The 20184-nt window shown below is 37.4% G+C and overlaps 1 protein-coding gene across 1 annotated transcript; it reads left to right on the forward strand.

Annotated features, from left to right (window-relative positions):
• Nucleotides 1–39: 39 nt before the first annotated feature.
• On the forward strand, nt 40–14713 carry lrp13 (low-density lipoprotein receptor related-protein 13). The gene is made up of 21 exons (XM_058774553.1): nt 40–179; nt 711–884; nt 1535–1747; nt 3090–3323; nt 3447–3659; nt 4111–4340; nt 4428–4557; nt 6085–6272; nt 7522–7705; nt 8075–8287; nt 8942–9125; nt 9261–9462; nt 9980–10144; nt 10282–10482; nt 10632–11175; nt 11753–11872; nt 11974–12081; nt 12176–12409; nt 13062–13383; nt 13461–13569; nt 14458–14713. Exons 1-21 carry the CDS (start codon nt 125–127, stop codon nt 14482–14484), a joined length of 4050 nt encoding a protein of 1349 aa, XP_058630536.1. The 5' UTR covers nt 40–124; the 3' UTR covers nt 14485–14713.
• Nucleotides 14714–20184: the final 5471 nt, after the last annotated feature.

Raw genomic sequence — 20184 nt, forward strand, 5'->3', positions numbered from 1 at the left:
CTGTCATCCCTCATTGGTCTGCTGCTGTCATCTGATCAATTAAGCCGCATCGATTTCAGCTGTTCGCTCGATTAAAGCGCCACATCTCGAACCGAGGCGGTTTGACCCGCTTCTCCATGCAGTCATGTGTTTGTTTGTGCTGCTGAATGTCGTTTCAGGGATCTTTCTGCTCCTGAGAGGTCAGATACAAGTCTCACGTTAACCTTCAGTAGGCTTATAACATTTAGTGCATTTACCTTGTCTAGAAATTGAGCAGTGGGTCACTGAATGCGAATTGACAAACTAATACCAATCGAGACTATTTCTCCTGTCAAAATAAGGGTTTACTTAAGAACTACTGTATATAGTATCTTTGTAATTTTCGTTCGTGGAGGCATTTATTTGCGTATACGTTAAAATACAAAATCTAGCTAAAAATTGAAGCTGCCTGTGCGAATCCCACAAAACCTATTAAAAACAGATCATGCAGGCAATTATTTAACTTTTTTTTTTTTTTTTTTTTGCATTGTGGCATTACATTAATAGCAGTTTTTCCCTAAATAAAAACTACAATTATGTGTAGATTTTGCTTATACATCTTGGTGGTGTTTGTTGTAATATCTTTTTAATTTGTGTTCATTTAAGTAGAAATTGAATTTCAAGTGACTGCTTTACAGTAATGGGAATGCTGAGATGAATCCATGAGATTAATTTGCTTGTTTGTGCTCTAGCTGAATGTGTGCAGGCTGCAGTTGCTTCTGATCGTGTTCCCCTGCACTGCAGACTGGGCTTCAAACCCTGTAAGGACGGCTCTGAGTGTGTGCTGTACAGTCATGTGTGTGACGGTGAGAATGACTGTCCTGATGGCTCTGATGAAGATGAATGTGCTGCGGTCTGCAGTATAGGTATGCTTTTATACATTTTTATTAGAGGACAATTTTTGGCCCTCAAACTCCATTCCAGGGGTCTAGAATAAAGCAGGGGTTTGTACATTTTGTATGTCTCCCTTATCAGACACACCCAATTCAGGTCTTGCAGTCCTTATAATGAGCTGATGAGTTGAAACAGGTGTGTTAGATGGGGGAGACATACAAAATGTGCAGGGCTGGGGGGCCTCCAGGACAGGTTTGAAAACCCCCGGAATAAAGAATACACATTTAACTTTAAGATTTGAATTTGATTAAATTTGAATTGTATATTAAAAATTCCATCTACACATTTTTAAATTTTCAATGACGGCAAAAAAACTATTAAACAAACTAATAAACAATGTGATGCATATTTGTCAGTTATACATAAATTAAACATGCAAAATTTCTGCACTAAAAATGGTCATAACTATTTGCATCCATTTTATTCAAATAATCATAATTTTCAAAATGCATTTATTCAAACTGCTTAGAATCAACTCAACCAATGAATCAATTCACCATTTTTAGATTTGGAAAGCAAATTGCATATTACCCATATAAAACAAATTAGTAGGCTGCCTGTTTTTTTTTTTTTTTTTTTAGTTTGCAAAATACAAAAGTATCGTCTTTCCATCTGTTCTCAGGTCAGTTTCAGTGTGCACATGGTAAGAAGTGCATCGAGCAACGGCAGGTGTGTGACGGTGTGGCTCAGTGTCAGGATCGCTCAGATGAAATCGACTGCTTCAAGCCAGAGGAGGGCTGCGGTCATCGCTGCGATAAAAACCGTTGCATCCCTGAATCCTTTGTCTGTGACGGAGACACAGACTGTGCGGACGGCAGTGATGAGGAAAGCTGTGGTAGGGGTTTGAATTAGGTTAAAATGTAGTATTACTGGATTGTAACTAGAATGAAGTGTAAAATCATCTGCTTCAGAATGTAAACAAGCACACTTATTAGTGGAGTGATGTGACATGTGGCCAAGTATGGTAACCCATACTTGGAATTTGTGCACTGCATTTAACCCATTCAAGTGCGCGCGCGCACAGCAGTGAACACACACACACACACACACACACCGGAGCAGTGGGCAGCCAATCTCTGGGTCTCACCTCCGTTGTGGTATTGAAGGTGGAGAAAGTGCTGGTTATTCACTCCCCCCACCGACAATTCCTGCCAGACCTGAGACTCAAACCCATGACCTTCGGGTTACAAGTTTGACACTATCCATTAGGCCACGACTGCCCCCAATGCATACTACCTACTATTTTTCACATAATGGTATGTGAAACTATATGCTAAAATAAACATTTTCAAAAGTAGTGAATTCAAGTAAATCATCGATATGACTGGGAAAAATTACCTATTATCTTGAATTAACCCTACATTCTGAGGGGGAAAAAGATACAAAAGCTCTCTGGGATGATACCCTTTCAAAAAGTTCAAATATGTACCATTATGGGTAAACAGCTAGGCTACAAAGTTTACCTTTTGAGAAGGTACTACCCCAGTGATAGTTTTTGTGCCTTTTTTTTTTTCTGAGACTTGTCACGTGATCTCATTATATTGCATACTTAAAGGTGTAGTATGTAATGTTGACAGCTAGTGGTTGAAATGGGTACTGCAGTCCAAATTTCAAATTATTGGAGAGTTGCCTCTCCTGCTCCCTCAGACTCCAGCGCTCACACGGGTTGCCAGATTGAAGAGACATGAACGAGCGCAATTAACAATGAAAGGTGACGAGGCGACGCTTCTTAGATGGATGCCGAGGCTTTATAGGTTGGGTAGAATCTGCGATCTCTGACTCAGTTCCTTTGCTGGCTTCCATGGCTGTAATACACTGTTTTCCACCAACTGGCAATTCAGGGTAAATTGGCAGAGGACAGAATCTCACAGACCAAAACAAAAACAGACATTCTGACACACAACACACATTTCCCAGAATAATAACTGGTTGTAGCATTGATTTTCAGAGGAACAAGTATGTGAACTTGGCACATTTCCTGAATATCTGCAAACATGTATTTTTTTTTTTTTATGCTTTAGTGCACTTCTGTGGAACATTAAAAAAAAAAAACATATTTTGGAGAATGTTGGTAACCATGTAGTCCCATTGACTTCCACTGTATTTTTTCTCCATACTATGGAAGTCAATGGAACCCAAAACTGTTTGGTTACCACTACTTCCTCTTGTCTTCTCAGATATCAGCCCTGACGAAGATGATGATGACATCGAAGAGGAAGAGGAGGAAAAGACAACAGAGGATGAAGTCTCAGGAAAAGCTCCTGTAACTAAAGGACCTCTGCGCTGTTCAATCGGCTCCAAGTTATGTAGAGACGGGACGGACTGTGTACTCTATAATCACGTGTGTGACGGCGAGCATGACTGTAATGACGGGTCTGATGAAGACGAGTGCTCTGTGGAGTGTGAATCTGGTGAGGAAACCACACAGCAGCACACTGGCAGCCTCTCTCAACATGCACTTATATGCACTTTGACATGGTTAGAAATTCCTGCTCTGGTGTTCACATGTTAACATTTCATTCATCTGTTCTCAGGTCAGTTTCAGTGTGCACATGGTAAGAAGTGCATCGAGCGACGGCAGGTGTGTGACGGTGTGGCTCAGTGTCAGGATCGCTCGGATGAAATCGACTGCTTCAAGCCAGAGGAGGGCTGCGGTCATCGCTGCGATAAAAACCGTTGTATCCCAGAATCCTTTGTCTGTGATGGAGATGCAGACTGTGCGGACGGCAGCGATGAGGCCAGCTGTGGTAGGGGTTATGAATAGAAACATGAGATTTTTATTATTTTGTCCATTACAGTGTTAACTGAAACTACTCATCATTATGAACTAAATTACAGTATAAATTAAATAAAATGAATTTTAGATGAAGAAAAATTAGAAATGTCACCTTGGCAACTAATTGAAATAAAATGATTAAATTACTAAAACTGCAAAGAAATAAAAACAAAATTTTAAAAACTTAAAAATGACAAGCACATAAAAATAACTTGAATTAAAATGAAAACTGGAAATATAAATTAAATCTAATTCAGAATGTTCAATACTAATGTTTGGTATAAATAACACTGGTCCGTTATGCATAATGTTTCTGCATGTCTGAGATCCGCTTTGCAATAGAGAGCAACAGCAAGGTTATGGAAGTAAAAATCAAAAACATAAATTTTCTTCATAATGGAATAACACGTCCTGGCCCGCAGGTAAGGAGAGCTGCAGCAGTGCTGAATGGCGGTGCAGCAGCGGTCAGTGCGTTTCGGTCAGTATGCACTGTGATGGACACCCGGACTGCAGAGATCATTCAGACGAGGAGGACTGCGCTGAACCTCCGCCATGCAGCACGCAGCACCGCTGTCCGAAGAGCCAGGAGTGTCTGCTGGACGAGTGGATATGTGATGGAGAGATGGACTGCAAGGATGGCACAGATGAGAAAGTGCGCTAGGAAATCCATGCATTTAATGACCAAAAGCACATTACAAAATGATTAAAGTGTTTTGACCACCTTTCCCATGTGAGACAGGACTGTAAGGAGTCTCCAGTGCAGTGCGGTGAGTTCCAGTGGCCGTGTGCCTCTAACATGCAGTGTATTCCAAAAGCCTGGCGCTGTGACGGCTCTGAAGACTGCAGGGATGGAAGTGACGAATCTGGATGTGAGTTAACACAGTTGTCAAACTGAAGCAGGCTGAACCCAGATAAAACCTCAGTGCAAACTCATTTTCATTAAACATTAGAAATTATGAAGGTCAGAATTGACCCTATTTACTCTTAATGCATATTCCTGTTCTTTTTTGAACAATTTAGTTTAACAATTCTCCAATCATCTGTCATAGACTATATATATAGATATATATATAGATATAGATATATAGAGAGAGAGAGACACACTAAGTTTTTTTTAATTTTCCTTTAATGTCCTGTTGGACTCAGAAATGTCATATTTCAAGTCAAGTTGAGCTTTATTGTCATTCCGCTACATGCGGGGCATACAGTGGAACGAAATGTCGTGCCTCACAGGACCACGGTGCTACATAAATACAGGCATACAACAATGGAGTAAGACAATATAAACCTATACACAACTATCCTACTGATAGATTTTGACTATAAATATAAATATACTATCTATAAAAAAGTACCTATACAAACTAAAAAATACAAACTATACGAATGCTTCAGATAAATACTGTACATGTGCAAGGAGAAACATTGAGTTCAAGCAGCTGGCTGGGGAACAGTGCAGGATGATTTGTAGTGCATGAGCATGTAAACATACATATATTACAGAGTTCTTTTTGTGGGATTTGTGTACACAGCAGTGTGTGTGAAAAGTGACTAGTGCGCATAGAGGAGAGTGTGCTACTACGGGTGGTTTGTACAGGCCCACTCACCTGTGTGTAGCACACTTCGAATTGCACGTTACATGTTACAGGAGGTAGGGGGTTTGTATGGGGGTTCAGAGAGGGGCGGGGTGATTTGAGTGTTTGGGATTCTGATTAGCTATACTTTCAAGAATCCTGATTTAGAAATGAACTTTTAGTCACTCCACAGGAATAATTGGCAGGACATTTGTATAGACTAAAATTAAGGAAATCTACAGTTCAGAAATTTGGGGTTGGTAAGATTTTTAAAGTTTTTGAAAGGTTCCTTTTTCACCAATGCATTTATGTGATCAAAAATAGTTCAAACTGTTATAAAACATGGAAATTGTTTTCTTTGTGAATATATTTGTAATTTATTCCTGTGATGCAAAGCTGAATTTACTCCAGTCTTCAGTGTCTCATGATCCTTCAGAAATCATCCTAATATACTGATTTGTAATTTCTTATCAATAATTGTGAAAATTGATACATTTTCAGGATTCTTTGATTTAATAAGTTTAAAAGAGCAGCATTTGTTTTAAATGGAAATCTTTTGTAACAATTTAAGTCTTTGGCGCTTTATATCAATTTAATGGATCCTTGCTGAAATAACTTTTTTTTTTTTTACTGACTCCAAATTTTTGAATGATAGTGTAATGTCATTCAATCACCTCTGAAAACCCCAATTGCATAATTATGTAAATGGAATTTCTGTCCACATTTTGATGTTTTTCTGTATTCTGCCAATTATTCCTGTGGAATGACTCAAATCCATTTATAAATGAGGATTCTTGAAGTGTAGCTGGTGTGTTTTGACAGGTCCGAGTGTGTCCTGTCGTCCTCATCTGTTCCAGTGTGGTACTTCAGTGTGTGTGGACCCGTCTCAGCTCTGTGATGGAGTCACTAACTGTCTGGACGGTTCTGATGAGGACGGGACCTGCCAGACAGACAAATGCTCTGAACAGTCAAAGTGTGCACAGGACTGCCACAGCACACCTACAGGCACGGTATGATCTCTTTCTGTTCATGTTAGAAAATGTCTGCTTTGAATATTAAAAACTACCAGTCATAGAAATTGACAAATAATATTAACTTAGTTATATTAACCTATATACATTTCAAAAGTTTGGGGATAAGATGTTTATAATGTTAAAAGAAATCTCTTCTGCTCACCAAGGCTGCATTTATTTGGAATAAAATACAGTAAAAATGTAATATTGTGAAATTAAAATTTAAAACAACTTTTATTTCAATACATTTTGAAATGTAATTTATTACTGTGGTGGTAAATCTGCATTTTCAACAGCCGTTATTCTAGTCTTAAGTATCACATGATCCATCATAAATAATTCTAATGTGCTGATTTGATGCTCCAGAAACATTTCTTATTATCATCAGTGTTTTTGTGGAAACAGTGTATCCTCTTTTTCAGTATTCTTTGATGAAAAGAAAGTTCAAAGAAACAACTTTTATATGAAATATAAATCTTTTGTAACATTATAAATGTCTTTACTGTCACTTTTAAATCTATTTAGCGCATCAATGCTGAATAAAAGTAATTGGTTTGGGGGGGGGAAATTATACTGACCCCAAACGTTTGAATGGTTGTGCATGTTAACAAGTTTAGGACTTTAGGTTTTGAAGGATCTAAACATTTTTACAACCATTGGCCACAGTCAGATGTTAATGTTACACTCTAAGGTTTGAGATCCAAAAAAAAAAAAATGTTGGAAAAAAATTGTCAAGTGTTCCAAAGATAATACAACCCTAATCTTATAAGAATTTGTAGGATAGAAGAAAAACATTTTCAGTAAATTTGATGAATACTCTGCATGAGCTCAATGACTCTAAAACATTGGTCTCAAACTCAATTCCTGGAGGGCCGCAGCTCTGCACAGTTTTGCTCCAACCCTAATCAAACACACCTTATCCAGCTAATCAAGGTCTTCAGGATTACTAGAAACTTCCAAGCAGGTGTGAGCTGGAGCTGGTTGGAGCTAAACTCTGCAGAGCTGTGGCCCTCCAGCTCCAGGATTTGAGTTTGAGACCTCTGCTGTAAAAGGCATAAATGAAAAGCATTTTATCAATGTTGACCAGTTGGTGGCAGTAGCCACTGTTTCTGTGTAGTACTACACCAATATAAGTTGCAGTCTCTCTCACTTTGGTGCTTGGCCCTTTTATTAAGAAGCAATTAATTAATGAGCAGTTGCTTACCATTTTGTGCTTGCTGTCACTGCTTTTATCTTCCTCCTATAGCGCTGTTGGTGCAGAATGGGCTACAAGCCTGTAGATGATGGTGTGGTGTGTGTTGACGTGGATGAGTGTGTGGACCGTCCAGACTTCTGTTCACACTACTGTAACAACAGTCAGGGCTCATTTGAGTGCTCTTGTAGTCACGGTTATGTTCTGGAACCTGATGGCCACAGTTGCAAAATCACAGGTATATACATTACGAGCAAGAGCAAATATATATTTTTCTGGTTGTAAAACATAGGCCATGTTATGGCATGCATATGGAGTGGTATACACGGTTTTATTTAAAAAAAAAAAAAACAATAGTGTGTAAGGCTGTGTGCCTTATGCAACAAATGGTAGTATGCTACATTTTACGTTACCTAAAAAATAAAGGTATTTAGCATTTCAAAGATTACATTTGTTACACTGCAAGGTTAAGTGTGCTAGAATATTTCACATGAGTGTTCAGATCATGAGTATTCACAATATAATGCAATTTCTAATACACTCATGCACTTCAAGGTACTCTTTACTCAAGCTGAGACTCTAGTTGAAAGTTGTGCTCCTGTCTCAGGTGAGCCGTACCTGCTGGCGTCTGTGCAGTCTGAGGTCTTCCTGCTGGGTCTGAGGAGCTCCAGTCTGGACGTCCTACTCTCGTCAGAGAAGCATTTTGTCTTGTCACTTGACTACGACTGGCAGAAGCAGAGAGTGTACTGGATCAACCTCAACACTGACAACATAAAATGGTTGTCACTGGATCAGAAGAGCAAAGGAACCTTTATTAAAGGTCAGTGTTGTTATTGTTAACTACAAGTACTGTACACTACATAAACATGCATACAAATACATACACACGTGTATGTATATTAAAACGTTTTGGTAAGTGAAATAAAAATAAAAGATACAATATAAATATTACATAATAAATTTAAATGTAAAAAAACGTAAATGAAAATTAGAAATGTCTCCTTGGCAACTAAATTTAAATGTCAAAAGCACATACAAAATCACAATTTTTAACTAAAATAAACTATATATAACATTTTACTATTTTATATATATAAATACGCATATACACATACATACACATAAATAAATGTTAATTCAACTAAACTGAATTGAGCTTACTAATAACACTTGCTTTTGTAGAGCTGCGTTTTAGATTTAAAATGTTGTTTTATGCTTGATGAACTTTGCAACATTAACACTGTTATTTTCCTATTTATTACTCTTAAGCTGCTTTGAAATGGTCTGTATTGTATAAAGCACTATATATATATTAAATTCTCATTTGATTTTACATTACTGCCTGACCATGACTAGACAGGTCATATTGCAGAAATGCAAAACATGTGTAAATAAGGCTGGTCATGCTGATGTATTAAAGTTTTGAAGTCTCAGAGTTGAGAATGACCTGTAAGTGTCCATCTCTCTGTATCAGGTATCAATGCAGACAGTCTGGCAGTGGACTGGGTGGCGAGGAACCTCTACTGGGCTGATAGCATCAACAGCCAGATCAACGCAGTGGGACTGGACAGTGATGCCACCAGAACCATAGACCGTGTGGTGATCCTGGGTGAAGATCTAGGGCAGCTTCGCTCCATCGCTCTGCTGCCACAGGAAGGGTTTGAATAATCATTCTTTTGTCACTTTTAAAAATTTTATTTACAGAGCCACCAGTGGGCACTACAAAGCATGAGAACCACTGTTTTAGCATGTTACTTATGTACATTTGACCCTGATATTTGTCTTTCTTTCAGAATTATGTTCTGGTCAGAAACTGGGGATGAGGCTCAGATAGAAAGAGCAGGAATGGATGGCTCAGACAGACGTGTGCTGGTCAGTTACTCTCTCCGATGGCCGGTCAGTTTGACGGTGGACTCCCTGCATCACAGAATCTACTGGACAGATGAGAAACTCAAGTGCATTGGATCAGCTGATATTGATGGAGGAGATATTAAGGTAGTGTATGTGTCCTTCTCCGCATCTAGACATAAAATGTCTAATAGGGTGAAGCATTACATGATCTGCTATTCTGGATCAACATTCCTGTCCATCAATCTAATGTTAAGAGCATTTTAGATAAAGTGGCGGATGAAGTACACAAATCAAGTTCCTGAGTACAGACACCCTAATAAAATGTATTACTCCTTTTCAATTTTGTGGGTTTTAAGAATGTGGGTAACCAAACAGATGATGGTAGCCACTGACTTGCATAGTTTTTTTTGTTTTTTTTCCCCATACTATGGAAGTCAATGGGGACCAGCAACTGTTTGGTTACCCACATTCTTCAAAATATCTTGGGTTGAATAAATGATGGCAGAATTTTCATTTTGGGTGAGCTATCCATTTAAGTACTGTCCACCACTGGATAGATATGGGTCTTTAATGAAATGAAAAGGCACTAAGAGTCGAATTATTTAGATTCCAGCATCTTTTAAAAATATTTTTTCCCTTTCCATCTTCCGTAATTCCTCAGCTCTTGCAGATGATGGAGACCCCCAGTCCATTCTCAGTGTCTGTATTCAATGATGAGGTCTACTGGTCTGATACCAAAAGAGGAACCATTCAGAGAGCTCACAAAATCACAGGCAAACAGCACCAAGTCCTGCTCAAACGTCCTGGACAGCCGTTCGGTTTGAAGGCAAGTTTCCTGAACACTGTCATCGTTAAAAACAAATGAAACCCGCAGTCATTTGTAAAGTGCAGGCTATATATGTTTGATTTGAAACATGCATGTGTAAGATGTAAATCAGGAAACTGCTGCTTGTGCATCTGCAGGTCATTCATGCACTCTTCCAAGTGGGCGTCCCTAACCCATGTGCTTCCCAGCACTGCTCTCACCTATGTGTTTTGTCCCCGGGGTTGAAGGCTGTGTGCAAGTGTCCATCTCAGTTGCTGCCAGATGAAGATGGACTGACCTGCTCCAAACACAAAGACTCGTCCTTCCTGCTGTTTCTTTCTCCAGCTGCAGTCACACAGGTATTGCTGTTAATACCTTATGGTCAAAGCTAGATGTTAGAAGTCATATGTTCATTAATTGACTAATTCATAATAGTGCAGTAGAGTGCATGTCATTTATCTTAAGATTAGACTATGCAATAGACTTTAACACAATTTGTCGGTCTCAGATTTATTTACAGGACAGACACAGCAACATGGGCCTAAAGAACTGGCCTGAACATCGGCGTTTTGACCTTCCCAACATGAACAAGCCAACCATGTTAGATTTAGTGCTGCGTGACCTCACCCTATACGTGTCCGATGGCGGGCAGCCTGGCGTGGGGCTCTTCAAGATGAAGGACATGGCGCTGGTGCCTCGTGGGAAGCTGCTCCAGCTACATAAGGACTCGCTGCGCGTGTTCTCAGTGGACTGGATCACCCTGAACGTGTACTGGAGCAGCGAGAAGCTGTCTGGTCTGCAGGTCACCTCACCGGATGGTGCGCACACCAGTGTGATAATAAAGGACAGTGTCGGAGCTATTGAATCCATTGCTTTAGACCCACCCAGCGGACGCCTCTGCTTCTCAAACACAGTCCAGGAAGGTGGCATGACCCAGGTGGAGTGTGCCTATATGAATGGACAGAACAGGACAGTGGTGTGGAGTAATTCAGTCCGGCCAACTTCACTGATCTTGACAGATGAAGGGAATAAACTGTATTGGGCTGACACTGGTATGTTTTATATACTCTCATATGCTCACCAAAGCTGCATTTATTTGATGAAATACAGTAAAAACTAATTGTAAAATATTATTAGAATTTAAAATTAACTTTTCTATTTGAAAACATTTTAATGTAGTTTTATTCCTGTGATGCAAAGCTGAATTTTCAGCATCATTACTCCAGTCTTCAGTGTCACATGATCCTTCAGAAATCATTGTAATATGCTGATTTGCTGCTCAAGAAACAATTCTTATCAATGTTGAAAACCGTTGTGCTGAATATTGTGTAAATCGTGATATATTACCACTCAGGTAAAAAAACACAAATACCCCAAAAAAATATAATGCAGCAAAAGCTGTTTTCAACCCTAATAAGAAAACATAAACAATTTATTTAATAAATAGTAATACCAGTAATAACCGAGCTACAAATCAGCATATTAGAATGATTTCTGAAGCATCACGTGACGCTGAAGGCTGGAGTAATGAAAACAGAAAGTGCGTTTAGTAATAATATTTAACTATTACTGTTTTACTGTATTTTTGACCAAATTGTGTGTATATAGTAATAATGATCTTTTCTCTAGGTCTTGGAGTAATTGGTTCAGTTTCCGTAGATGGTTCTGGATACATGGAAATAAAGACAGAAGGCGGCTTGATGGCATTTGCCTTGGTTAACAAAGTTCTTGTTTGGATTACTAAAAAAGGTACTTTTGTACGGGGAGGTTTTGTGCTCTTCTGTGGGGAAAAACCAGCTCACACCAGCTTAAAGTGTTTTTTACCTAATAATCTGTCCATTGTTGTTTAGACTCCACTAAGTGTTGGTTTAGCGATGATGAGCATACAGGGAAGCTGTGGTTTGAAGTGGACACCGGCATTGTCAGTCTGAAAGCATTCGCAAAGTCAAGACAAAAAGGTGGGGAAATAATTGCGTAGTAACGTATTGCGTTTATGAAAATTATGAAGATAATTAAAAAAAAAAAAAATGATCTGTCCACTTCATATTTCAGGCACTAATCTCTGCTCTAATGGTAATGGAGGCTGCAGTCACCTCTGTCTTGCGTTCCCCGGGGGAATGACGTGCCACTGTGCCCATAATAACCACCTGGTCAACGGCAGAGACTGCAGTCTGGACCCCCGCTGCCCTGTAGGCACCAAACCTTGCCTGAGTGAAGACATCTGTCTACCTCTGGAGCAGTTCTGCAACGGCGTCGCCGACTGTCCAGATCATTCTGATGAGAACTGTGAGGAATCATCAAATCCTAAACTTCTGGTTTCAATTTTTAAATGTTTTAGGGAGGAAAAAGTAGCTTTACAAAACATGCGATTTATTCTGTTGTAGGTTGCTATTATTGGGGTGTATATTTGCACTGTGAAGAACATATGCAGGTCCATTTTTACCCCAAAATCAAATAATAAAAATAGGAAAATTTAATTTTGCATAATGCAAATATTCTTAATGGTCCTAACAATAGGCTTAATTTTATTTTGGGACACTTTAGATAATTATACATTTTTTGCTTTGTCTTGTTACTGTAAATGCATCAAAAATATTAAAGAAAATTAAATTGATAATAAATAGTATTTATACATTTTTGTTTTTATTACTCTAATGAATATATACTCAAACCATACAGAATCAAAAGAGAAAATTTGGATTTAATTTTGCATGATGCAAATAACCTTAATTAGTATTTGTACATGAATTTATTTAAATTTAATTCAATGAAAACACACAATGATTTTTATTTTATAAGTATATTTACATAATTTCTCTTTTAATTGAGTGAAAAATGACGATTGAGTGAATAATTTGAGTGAAAAGATTTCATTAGATTCACTCAAGATTAAACAGGATCCATATAATAACAGTGTTCTTCTGTTTTGACTTCTCAGGTCTCCAGGATAAACGACCTAAAAATGTCCGGATCAATCCTAAAGCATTTCGTCCAGGTTTGAGTGATAATGTCATACCAAAGAACGTGGAGTCGGAGGCGTGTGGCCTTACGCTGTGCAACGGCAACGGTAAATGCACAACCCAGAACGGAGAGACTGTGTGCGTCTGTGACGCAGGTTACAGTGGAGAGCACTGCCAGGAACATTCGAGCGGGCTCTCACAGGGGCCGCTTCTGTACGGAGCGGTTGGACTGTGTGCCGCTGTGGTTGTCCTGGGGGTCACCGTCGGCATCATTCAGAAGAAAAAAGCCACAAACCGGAGGTACATTGTAATCTGCTGACTTTTTTACTTATGCTTAAAATCCTATTTTTTATGACGATTAAACTGTTTGTGTTTAGGCAAGCAGCACGGACTGTGGATGTGCAGGAAACAGGCATGAAGGAACTAGAGGGAAGACGAGAGACATCTTCAGAAAAACCTAATGGAAAAGACGCTGAGTTCTCAGAGGTATGAAATAAGAGAATGGTGATATTAAAGGAATAATTGACCCAAACTGAAATTTTGCAGAAAATGTACTCTCCCTCGGGCCATCCAAGATTAGTTTTTCTTCATCGGAACAGATTTGGAGAAATTAAGCATTACATCACTTGCTCACCAATGGATCCTCTGCAATGAATGGGTGCCGTCAGAATGAGAGTCCAAACAGCTCATAAAAACATCACAATCCACACCACTCCTGGCCATTAATTTACATCTGGTGAAGTTAAAAGTTGCATGAAACAAAGGAACAAATCCATCAGTAAGATAACATCAAACTACTGCTTCCAGCTGAAATGAGTCAGAAATATGCTGATCGAGCACTTTTACAAGCGAAAATGGTTCAAAACAGTTTTAATGTCAGTGAATATTTATGTAAGGGGCCAAGATGGACTTGAAAGAAGCATTATTATAGATTATGGATATAATCAATGGTTTAACGTTAACACATTAATAATGGATTTCTGTCTTGCAAACACACAGCTTTTCACTTCACAAGATGTTAACTGATGGACTGGAGTGGTGTGGGTTATTGTGATGGTTTTATCAGCTGTTTGGACTCTCATTCTGACGGCACCCATTCACTACAGAGTATCCATTGGTGAGAAAGTAAATGTAATGCTACATTTCTCCAAATCTGTTCTGAAGAAGGAAAAACTCCTCTACATCTCCAATGGCCTGAGGGTTGAATACATTTTCTGAATTTTATTTTTGGGTGAACTAATCCTTTAATTCCAAACCAATAAAAAGTGCCCATTAGCAAAGATGGTGTAATATTTGCTGTGAAAATCCTTAATGAGGTTTTGAAATAACTGATGATTTTTTTTTTTTTTTATATTTTTTTTTTTCTGTCTTTAGGAAAATGTGGTAACATCGGTGGACTAGCTTCAACTTCCCAGCTGTAGCATCTTGGTTTTTGAAAGTCAAATTCAGTCTAGTTTGTGTAATTACCTTCTGTACCATCTGCAAATAAACTGTTTTATAACTATCATTATGAAACTTGCCAACTTAATGACGATGTCTTGGTTTACCACATAAGTACTGCAGAAATGGATTTTTCCGCAGCACCACATTGTATACCTGTCAAAATGAAAGATTAAAGTCAATTTTTGAGAAACCTGTTGTGAAATGATGCTCTGGACCACAAAAATTTGGGAAGAAAATTAATAGAGGTGGCTACTTGGGGAAAACTTTGGACCAACCTACAATATGACCTCAATAATGCAACAAAGAGGTTTAATGCACATTGTATGCAATTTAAAGAGTACAAAGGAAGGTGCAACACTAGAGAAGGTCTGTGGCATTTCAAGGTAACAACTCCTAATTTGTCCATTTGAAAATCAGTTTTCTAAAATAGGATGAAGAATCTCATAAATTTTGCCGGCCTAAAAGCATCACCCTTGGCTTCCCAGTGGGTTCACCTTTACATAAGGTGAGTTTCACAATAGATAGTCATTCATTTAAAATTTTAGATTAAATGCATATTAAAAATTACATTTATGTAACTTAATATTAAATAAATTTAAAATTGAATTAACGTTGAAGTTAATAATGGTGAAACTTCAGTTGCTTATTAGAATGCATAAAACTAGCATATTGGTTTAGTAGGATTTATAAAGCACATTTATGCCTTATTCTGCATAAATCATATTTTAGATCCCTTACCCAACTTAACTATATTACTACTATTAATAAGCAACAAATTAGGAGTTTGAAGCAAACTCATACAGTAGTTAATAGTGAGAATTGGTCCTAAAGCTATTGTGACATTAATTATTCATTAATTATTAATAAAACAGATATTTAATTCGGTCATTAACTTTTATGAATTTTAAGTTATAATTTTTCATATAAAATTGACATACCAAGTTATAACTGACAAAGTCAAAGAATTATATAATATATATGAATCCGGTTTAATTATATACATGAGATTTAACAGTCAATTTAATTATTTTTTGTCACAAACCGAGACATTTCAGTAAACTGTAACCTAATCTATTCAAATAGTTGGGTTTTTTTTCTCTCTCTCGTATGATCCAGAGAGAAAGATGCAGACGTCAGCTGGGTTTTGGTTATATGGCATTTTTATCTGTTTGTTCCCTTCCATCAGCCTGGCCTTAACAATGATTTCACTCCTGAAATTTACATTCGTGATCACACCAGACCTTGCATTCCCAGGCCTGCTGTGACCTCCCTGCAACGCTGGACAACATCAATGGTGCATCCAGTGCTGTTTGGTGGTGACCTCTGCCCTGCACCCAGAGAAGACTATTTAAACAATGATCAACTACCAGTTTTCACATGTTGTCCCCAAGGAGTGGAGCTCGATGGGTGGAGACCAACCTTTTTCACCTGGTCAGTCCAATGATCTTCAGCCAGCCTTCGCCGTTTTCCTCCCCCCGCATCTGAGGACAGCCAAATAACACACAATCCCATTCAAAATACCCATGGGCCAAAAGCTCTGGACACACAAAGGGTCACTGAATCTGACAGAAAGATTAAGGACATTGGCATTTGGCAAATCTCACTGTAAAAGGCGACTTAAATAAAACTTCATGACCTTTAAGGCCAATTTACAGCAGGGACGATTACTATAATCTTAATTACAAAATTTTAATAACTGTCCTAAATGTGTGGTCACATTAACAAAATGTTTGTGAATTTTTGAAAACAAAAAAAGGTCCACTTGCTCTGGTACAAAGAAGCCCATTTCTGCTACCGAATTTAAATAATTGCAATTATTTATACCTCACAGTTCTGACTTTTTCTAAGAACTGTAAGATGTAAACGTGCAACTCCAAGAAAAAAGTCCGATTTGTTGAGATATAAATATTTCATATCCAGAGCATATATGATTTTACACGTGATTTTTTTTTTTTAAATAATGTTAACTAGTAATCTTATTGCCGATTATTGATTGTTTTTATTAAGATTAACAATTTTAATTTTCTAACAGGAAGAGACATTTAATAAAAGATGGTTTTGGACTAGCACTGTTTGGAATATTTTTAGTGTCATTCACAGTTTCTAAACCAGTAAGAATATTATATATTTTAATATTTACATTCAGACTATGCATTCTCAAATTAAGCACGGTTACTTAAGTGAACTAGGTTATAAATACTATTGGTAACACTTTACAATAAGGTTTGTTGCAAATCTTACTCCCACCCCCCACCTCTCTGAACTGCAAGGGAAAATAGTCTGAATGAAGTTAATGTTCCTGGTGTGAACAGGTCTTTGACCGTAAACTGTGATGCATTTATTTCTAATCAGTTACTTTGAAACTGTCGGATGGTTTACCAAACAAGATGAAATTTTAAACAAATTACTCACCCTTGTGTGAACGGTTACTTTTTTTTTTTTATGCAATGAAACCACATAGTGATCAAATTCAACAAATAACAAAAGCACCATAAAGTCCATATAATTAGTGCACTGTATTAAAATTCTTTTGAAGACTTTGAGAAACATGACATTTAAAGGGATAGTTCACCCAAAAAAAATCTAATTTACTCCATCATATAGTTCCAAACTTGTTTGACTTTCTGCAGAACACACGCACAAAAAGGAAGTCAGTGGGGTCCAGTGTTTGCACCTCAAGTATCTTTATTATTTTTCAGAAAGAAATCATAGAGGTTTGGAGTGACTTGAGGGTCAGTAAATGGACAAATTACTCATTTTTGGGTGGACTATACTCAGGGCCGTCCTTGGCTGACACGGGGCCCAGTGCGAGTTAGGGAGCGGGGCCCCCTCGGCCTGTTTGTGATCACGGTCTTGGGGCCCTCTCAACGCATGGGGCCCGGGGCGATCGCACCAGTTGTACCGCCCAAAGGACGGCCCTGACCATACCTTTAAAGTATCTCCAGTTTCCAGTTTGTGTGCTTTGTGTTGATTTAAAAATAAAGATTTGACTGGTTTCCTGCTGTGTTTTTGTCTTCTGACTGGAATCTCTGCTGTAGGCTGTTTCCGTCATGCTGTGGCTGGTCTGATCATGTTTTCACCACTGTGATGATAAATGTGTTTTGTTATAAAAACATTTGAGGGTTTTAGATTAATTAATCTTCCCCATAAGAGTTCACAATGACTAGATTCAAAACAAACGATAGGTTGAGCCCCTGGGTGTGCTTTCAATTAAGCGCAGCCAACCACATCGTGGTTAAATTTCTTGAAACAAAACATGTTTACTGGAATTAACTAGTCAGTTTTTTGGTAATCATATGATCTCCTCAGTGTAGGTCTGGCTTCCGTCTAGAACTGTAACCCATTTGTGAAATTACAGAGAAAAGGAACATAAACATATCAAAGATTTGACACCAAACGTAAACTTTATAATTAAATCGTATATAAATATGCACAGTCCTGTTCTACTTTCAGCGCAAGACTAACGAACTTGGAATATTCTTGCATTTTTCCGTGGAGTTTGAAAAAGCAGGGTAATATTTTACCAATTTATACTTTCATATCCAGAGCATATATGATTTTACGCATGTGATTTTTTTTTTTTTGTTAACTAGTAATCTTATTGCCGATTATTGATTGTTTTTATTAAGATTAACAATTTTAATTTTCTAACAGGAAGAGACATTTAATAAAAGATGGATGGTTTTGGACTAGCACTGTTTGGAATATTTTTAGTGTCATTCACAGTTTCTAAACCGGTAAGAATATTATATATTTTAATATTTACATTCAGACTATGCATTCTCAAATTAAGCACGGTTACTTAAGTGAACTAGGTTATAAATACTATTGGTAACACTTTACAATAAGGTGTCATTTATTAACATTAATGTATTAACTAACATGAACAAACAATGAACAATACATTTATTACAGTATTTTTTCATCTTTGTTAATGTTAGTTAATAAAAATACAATCATTCATTTAGCTCACAGTGCATTAATGTTAACAAACACAACTTGTGATTTTAACAGTGCATTAGTAAAGGCTGAAATTAGAATTAACTAAGATTAATAAATGCTGTAGAAGTATTGTTCATTCTTAGTTCATGTTAACTAATATTAAGTAATGAACCTTATTGTTAAGGGTTACCATATTTATAAAGAGATCCTTAATTTCTGTTTCTTTTATTGTTAATCCAAACTTTATTCTATTTATTGTGCCCGTGTAAAACACTTTGAATCAGCACCTTCTAAATCTATCTAAAGTTTATCATTAGATGTGTTACATGGATTACCAGTGGTCATCTATCTACCACTGTAAACATGTTTAAAACCCATCTAAAGATGTATTTAATAAAGCCTTTGCTACTTTATAATGACAATGCATTTGGAGGTTTTATTTACATTTTTTAATGATATTTTGTCTTCATCTGACTTTACAGCACTTTGCTGCACTATTATTCACTAAGTGCGTTACAAATTAATTTTATTTTGCATTTGGAACCTGTTGATTATCTATTTATAACCCTCTGACAGGTCAGCCTGTATCACCAGTTAACAACATCCAGTTCTGAATCCTCTGAATCAAACGAGTCGAGCTCTTCTGAGGAAGTCACTGTACCGAAAACAACATTACAACCCATCGAGCTGAACACCCTGGGACCAGACAGTCCGCACCAAACCAACAACCCTACCGCACAACCAGGCCTTCCGCAGACCACAATGGACCCTTCCCTCACAGTACAAGAGGTTGTGGAGTTCGACTTGAATATAAGCTTTGTTCCTCTTGATCCAGCTGTGCCAGTTTCTGGTGGACCAGATGTCACCAGTCCAGAACGATGTTACATGTTCCCGCTCACCAGTCCTGTGCCAAAACCTGCCAGAGGAGATAACATGTAATTTGCCAGTGTGCTGAATATTTACTAGGCTTGTCTATTCTCAAAAATGTGATGGTGTTTGTGGCAGGGTTACCTTGGTAAGAGGTTGACCAACCTTGTATCATCTTTACTGTTCTTCAGTAGCATTTTTCAGTTGATTTGAATTATCCGCAGAAATACAGAATATAACTGAGCTATTGCATTTGTCTTTTTATTTACATTTTTGATTATCGTTATTAGATGAAAAGGTATTTCTTAAGAAATATGAAATGGTTATATTAAGCAAATGACAATTAGGCATCCTGATGCTTGTAGTAGACAAGTTTTTCAGGAACTTTGCAAATTCAAAAAGTAATAAAAACATGCAAAATAATATAGAGTCGATTCATTTCATATTAATAAAACATAGAATTATGTCTTTTATATATGGGGTTTGCTGCCACATTTTGACAATGACCCTTAGTATCATTAACATACCATTATATTTTTTAATAATTTGAATTAAATTTTTATATTTAAATTAACACGTTATTTGTTGTTTTTCTCATTTTTATTAGTTTTAGTTATTTTTTTATAGTTTTATTTTAAGCAAAAATGAAAAATGTTGCATCGTGCAATTTAGCTGAAATAAACTTCCCCCTTTTTAATTTTAATTCAGTTGATCTTTATATAATCCTTATATTTCAAGTTATCATCAAGTTTCTGGTTACATGTGTTACTGACGTAGGCTAATTCCTGTAGCTGAAGATGGCTACATGTAACTGTTTTGAGGATCGTCAAAAACGCGACATTTAAAAAA

The sequence above is a fragment of the Onychostoma macrolepis genome, chromosome 05 (assembly GCF_012432095.1).
Source record: "Onychostoma macrolepis isolate SWU-2019 chromosome 05, ASM1243209v1, whole genome shotgun sequence".
Taxonomy (NCBI): Eukaryota; Metazoa; Chordata; class Actinopteri; order Cypriniformes; family Cyprinidae; genus Onychostoma; species Onychostoma macrolepis.

Coding starts and splice junctions, on each gene's coding strand:
- lrp13 (XM_058774553.1), top strand. CDS start 125: ATGTGTTTGTTTGTGCTGCTGAATGTCGTTTCAGGGATCTTTCTGCTC. Junction 3,324..3,446: donor CTCTGTGGAGTGTGAATCTG/GTGAGGAAACCA, acceptor ATCTGTTCTCAG/GTCAGTTTCAGTGTGCACAT. Junction 11,873..11,973: donor TGTTTGGATTACTAAAAAAG/GTACTTTTGTAC, acceptor ATTGTTGTTTAG/ACTCCACTAAGTGTTGGTTT.